General features: G+C 39.9%; 1 protein-coding gene across 1 annotated transcript; it reads right to left on the bottom strand.

The window, feature by feature from the left end:
• Nucleotides 1–2,739: 2,739 nt before the first annotated feature.
• LOC119987884 lies at nt 2,740–4,569 on the bottom strand. Its single transcript, XM_038832787.1, has 2 exons — nt 4,213–4,569; nt 2,740–2,856 (listed from the first exon to the last, which is right to left on the bottom strand). Exons 1-2 carry the CDS (start codon nt 4,567–4,569, stop codon nt 2,740–2,742), a joined length of 474 nt encoding a protein of 157 aa, XP_038688715.1.
• Between the last annotated feature and the right edge of the window lie 959 nt (nt 4,570–5,528).

The raw sequence follows: 5,528 nt of genomic DNA on the forward strand, positions 1-5,528 counted from the left end.
ATGATTGTTACATCGAGGCTTTTCCTTATTAGAAACATGTCCCTGACCTGTGAGATGTGTACGAATATATACTCTATGCAACACTCGGTAAGTTGGAGTGAGAGTTTGTGTACTATCAAACACTCCAAAGTCCATATTTCCCCTGAGCTCTCAGTTCCCTTATATCTATCCACTAAGCGTATTAGATTGACCCGTCTATCAATCTAAATGCCAACACTTGATCCATAAGGATCACTCTGTAGAGTTTCTGAGTAGATTAATTTGAACCTCTCAGGTGGGTGCTTACACTTCTGTATCCCGAAAGTACATGAATGACTATGTTGTAGGTATGTTCCCACACCCTAGTGGCATACATCCAATTCATCGAGTATATTGACAATAGTGTGTGTTTCACTAATTGATGAATCAATATGCACACGCAATAAGTATGAAAGTATTGACCTACTCAAGCTTAAGAGATATCGTACTCTCACAGCAATAGGAAGAACAACTCATTGATAGTACTTTTCTGGTTGTTCTTTCCTATGTAAGTCCCTCAATGTATGTTTCCTTACATACACTTATGCACCAATCCGAGACTCCTCTCGAGTGATCAAGACAAACCACTCCCCTATTTAGAGATGTCCATGCACTACAACCTATATCCATAAAGTGCCTAGCTTTGTTAATCTGGTTGTGACTAAGTTATTTCAGATGTAATAGTGAATCTTCTGTCTATCTATACTCACACATAAAGTGTATCTGAGTATCCAAGATTACTATAAATAACATCCCTAGACATTGATGGAACATTCATACATAAATGAAAAGACATCTAATACACATAATGCAATATTAAATATTTATCAATAAACCTCAGAACTGTCATACATGGTATGTTTTTAGGACATAATCCCAACAAACTCCCACTTGGACTAAAGAACGTACTCCCTAAAGCATCCTAACACCCATTCCCTCTACATGAGCCGTGAAACTCTTTCCAATAAGGGCCTTGGTGAATGGATCCGCCAAGTTGTGTAATGACGCAATCTTTAGTATCTCCACTTCCTTTCGCTGCACGAACTCCCTTATCAAATGGAACTTATGTTCTATGTGTTTTCCTTTACTGTGTTAACGCGGTTCCTTGCTTTGAGCTAATGCACCCATATTGTCACAAGATAAGGTGATAGGTCTCTCAACGCCAGGGACTACCTCTAATTCTATAAGGAACTTTCTCAACCAAACTGCCTCCTTAGCGGCTTCTGAAACTGCCACATATTCGGCTTCTATGGTGGAGTCTGCGATGCAAGTTTGCTTCACACTCCTCCAACTTGTGGCTACACCACCAAGTGTAAACACATAACCGGACGTGGACCTTCTAGAGTCCTTGTTTGCTTGGAAATCTGAATCAGTATAACTCACTAGAATGATCTCATCACTACGGTAAACAAGCATATAATCTTTTGTTCTCCGAAGATACTTGAATCTATGTTTGATCGCCATCCAGTGATGCAAGCCAGGGTTAGATTGATATCTACTAACCAATCCCACTGCATAGCAGATGTCTGGCCTAGTACAAAGCATAGCGTACATGAGACTGCCAACTACGGAAGCATATGGCACCTTACTCATTTCACACTTCTCTTCTTCAGTCTTAGGACAGTTGTCCTTTGAAAGAGGTACTCCATGTCTAAAAGATAAAAGACCTTTCTTGGAGTCATGTAATGCGTACTTAACTAGAATCTTCTCTATATATGTGGCTTGGGAGAGAGCTAATGTTCTACTTCCGCGATCTCGCATAAGCTTGGTGCCTAGAACATAGCTTGCTTCTCCTAGGTCTTTCATGTTAAACTGATTGGATAACCATATCTTGACCACTGATAAAGTTGCAGTATCATTTTTGATAAGCAATATGTCATCAACGTAGAGAATTAAGAACACAATTTTCCCGCCGTCCAATCTCTTGTATACACACGGTTCATCAGGGTTTTGATCAAATCCGTAGGATTTAATCGTCTGATTGAATCGGATGTTCCAAGATCTAGATGCTTGCTTAAGTCCATAAATGGGACTTTTTAAGCTTGCAAACCATATTTTGCTGACTTTCAGCAATGAATCCGGTGGGTTACATCATATAGATGCTTTCATCTAGATGGCCATTGAGGAAAGCCATCCTAACTTCCATCTGCCATATCTCATAATCAAAATGAGCTGATATGGCGGGAAGTATTCTGATGGACTTAAGCATGGCTACAGGTGAGAAAGTCTCCTCATAGTCCATACCCTCTTTTTGAGTATAGCCCTTCCCCACCAACCTTGCTTTAAAGGTTTCAACCTTTCCATCTACTCCTCTTTTCCTTTTGTAGACCCATTTGCACCCTATGGGTTTTATTCCATCAGGTATGTCTACAATATCCCACACTTCATTAGAATACATAGACTCTAATTCAGATTCCATCGCTTTGAGCCAATGATCCACATCAACATCAGAAACTGCTTCTTCGTAACTAGTGGGATCTCGTTCAAGTTCGTCAGACACTGCCAAAACTGACTCTCCAAAGTACATGAACCTTTCAGGAGGTCGTGAGACCCTCCCACTACGACGAAGCTCTGGTGTTGCATCCAAAATTGTTTCGGCTATTTGTTCATTCTCAACATTTTCTGCTGGACCGGAAGTTGAACCATCAAGATTTTGTTCTTCAAGGATTATCTTCCTTGGTTCACTGCTGTTTATACAATCTTCTTCTAAGAATCTAGCATTCATGCTAACGAATACTTTTTGACTCTCAGGATTGTAGAAATAGCCACCACGAGTCCCTTTAGGAAATCCAACCCAGTAGCATAGCACAAATCTTGGTCCAAATTTAGTTGTCTTATCTGCCAATATAAAAGCCGGACATCCCTAAACTTTTAGATTTCTAGGATCAGACTTGCGTTCCAGTCTACCTCTCATGAGGTGTCTTTGATACTGACTTAGACGGTACTAAATTCAAGATGTGCATGGCAGTTTCTAGGGCATATCCCCAAAAAGATTCAGGAAGAGTAGCACGACACATCATGCATCTTACCATATCCAGTAGAGTCCTGTTTCTCCTTTCTGCTACCCCATTTTGTTGAGGAATTCTAGGTGCAGAAAGCTGAGTAACAATGCCATTATCCGTGAGATACCGTTTATACTCATCTAGCATGTATTCGCCACCACGGTCAGACCGTATAGCTTTGATGCGTTTATCCAATTGGTTCTCTGCAAAAGCCTTAAACTCTTTGAACTTGTCAAACGCCTCAGACTTGCGGTGCATTAGATAAATGCATCCATACCTAGAGTAATCATCAGTAAAAGTAATGAAGTATTCAAAACCTTATCGGGCTTGTACCGTCATTGGTCCACATACGTCTGTATACACCAACTCAAGTAAATCATTAGCCCTAAGGCCTTTGGACTTGAACGACCTCTTAGTCATTTTACCTTCTAAACAAGATCTACATTGTGGCATACTGTTCATATCTAATGGGCCGAGTGACCCATCATGAACTAGCCTGTTGATTCTTGTTTGGTTAATATGGCCAAGTCGTAAGTGCCAAAGGGTTTCCTCATTGGATGTGGCCTTTCTCTTTCTAGTTCAGCATGCATAATATCACAATTATTACCAGAGTAGGAATTTGGATGTAAATAAAACAGATTTCCATTCATAGTTCCAGAGCATATTTCCTTTCCATATCTAGTAATTGTAACATTAGAAAGGAAAGATAAATGATACCCTTCTGACATTAAACTTGAAACTGAAATTAAATTTCGTCTAATATCCGGAACGTAAAGGCAATCGTTCAATGTTAAAATCTTATTACATCCAAAATATAAATTAACTATTCCTACTTTAGTAGCTTCTACTATGACTCCTGAAGCAGTCCTCAAAGTGATTCTCCTTTATTAAGTTTCCTGGTTTCCTGAAACCCCTGCAATGAATTGCAAACATGATTAGTGGCTCCAGAGTCTACAATCCAGGATACAGTAGAATCAACCACTAAACAAGCCTCAATAAATAGAATATTACCCTCAATCTGCTTCTTTGCTAGAAGCTTTGGGCAATCACTTTTCCAGTGCCCTTTCTGGTTGCAATGAAAGCATTTGCCTTTTCCCTTCACAACCTTGCCCTTTTTCTTTATCTTTGGGCCTTTGGCAGCAGTGGCTTGCTTCTTCTTCTTTTTAAGCTTTTTGGGCCCAGAATTAGAAACCTTAACAAAATGGACTTGCTTCTCCTTTCCCATTATCTGCTCAGTGGATTGAAGTTCCTTCATAAGCATTGGAAGAGACATCTCCATCTTGTTCATGTTGAAGTTCAACTTGAACTGGGAGAATGAGCTTGACAGGGTCTCCAATACCATATCCACCTGCGTTTGTCCATCGATTTCAGCACCAAGATCCAAGGCTTCATAGAGGTACTCCATGACCTTGAGCATATGCTCTCTCACGGGAGTACCCTCGGCCTGCTTGGCGTTCATCAACTTCTTTATCGCTTGCTGCCTTGCAGGGCGAGTGGTTTGTTGGAACATTTCCTGCAGACTGAAGATCATGTCTCCAGCTGTTTGCATGTTCTCATGTTGTTTCTACAATACTGGCGATAAAGACGCTAAGATATAGCACTTGGCCATGTCATTAGCATTAATCCATTTTTGCCGAGCCAATCTGTCCTCATCTATTGGGTCAGGGCCCAACTCAGGACAATCCTCGATTAGAACATACTTGTACCCACCTAAGGTGAGCACTATGTCCAAGTTTCATTTCCAGTCAACATAATTCGGTCCAGATAGTTTGTTTTCATTCAATATGGAAATAAGTGGAGAAAATGACATCTGAAATTTAAAACATTTAAAATGCATTAGATGAATGCTCCAATTATTTAAACTTTTTACATATCTACTAGGTAATAAAAACCCAAACATTTACTAAGTAAATTAAATGTAATAGCATATCAACCAACAACAATTGCTTGTCTAGTTGACCCAAGTCTAACTCAGTCAAATAAATTCAAGCATCTAGCCTTTTGGGCCTATTGAATTTCTTGATCGCTAATTATTTGGCTCATTTGTAGGTTGAGTGTAAACCAAGGTTTAACCTACTAGAACTTGCTCATGTGAAAACTCCATCCCAGAGGAGGCTACGCATGCAACACAAGTAAGCTTTCATACAAGCGTGTCCTAAGTTATCAGCTTTCAATTCTACTATTGCATCTAATGAATACTCTATCCCAGAGGGGGGTTACGCATGCAACACGAGTAAGTACCATCTACAAATAAGAATTGAAATTTCCACTTGAAATCCTCCCACTAGACCTGGCATATAAACTCCATCCCAGAGGGGGGTTGCGCATGCAACACGAGTAAGTTTATATACCTTAGTGAGGATTAACCTTTGGGAAGCCACGGGTCATATCATTAGATATAACCCTCTCCTACTCAATAATTTATTATTAGGGTTTTTCTGGTTGAAGATTACCTTAGATCCTAGTGGCTCGAATCAACCTTTAATCGTTAACCAATTATGTAATTCC

This window comes from Tripterygium wilfordii, chromosome 21 (genome assembly GCF_013401445.1).
Source record: "Tripterygium wilfordii isolate XIE 37 chromosome 21, ASM1340144v1, whole genome shotgun sequence".
NCBI lineage: Eukaryota > Viridiplantae > Streptophyta > Magnoliopsida > Celastrales > Celastraceae > Tripterygium > Tripterygium wilfordii.

Coding starts and splice junctions, on each gene's coding strand:
- LOC119987884 (XM_038832787.1), bottom strand. CDS start 4,569: ATGCAAACAGCTGGAGACATGATCTTCAGTCTGCAGGAAATGTTCCAA. Junction 2,857..4,212: donor AGCAAGTCCATTTTGTTAAG/GTTTCTAATTCT, acceptor TTATATTGGCAG/ATAAGACAACTAAATTTGGA.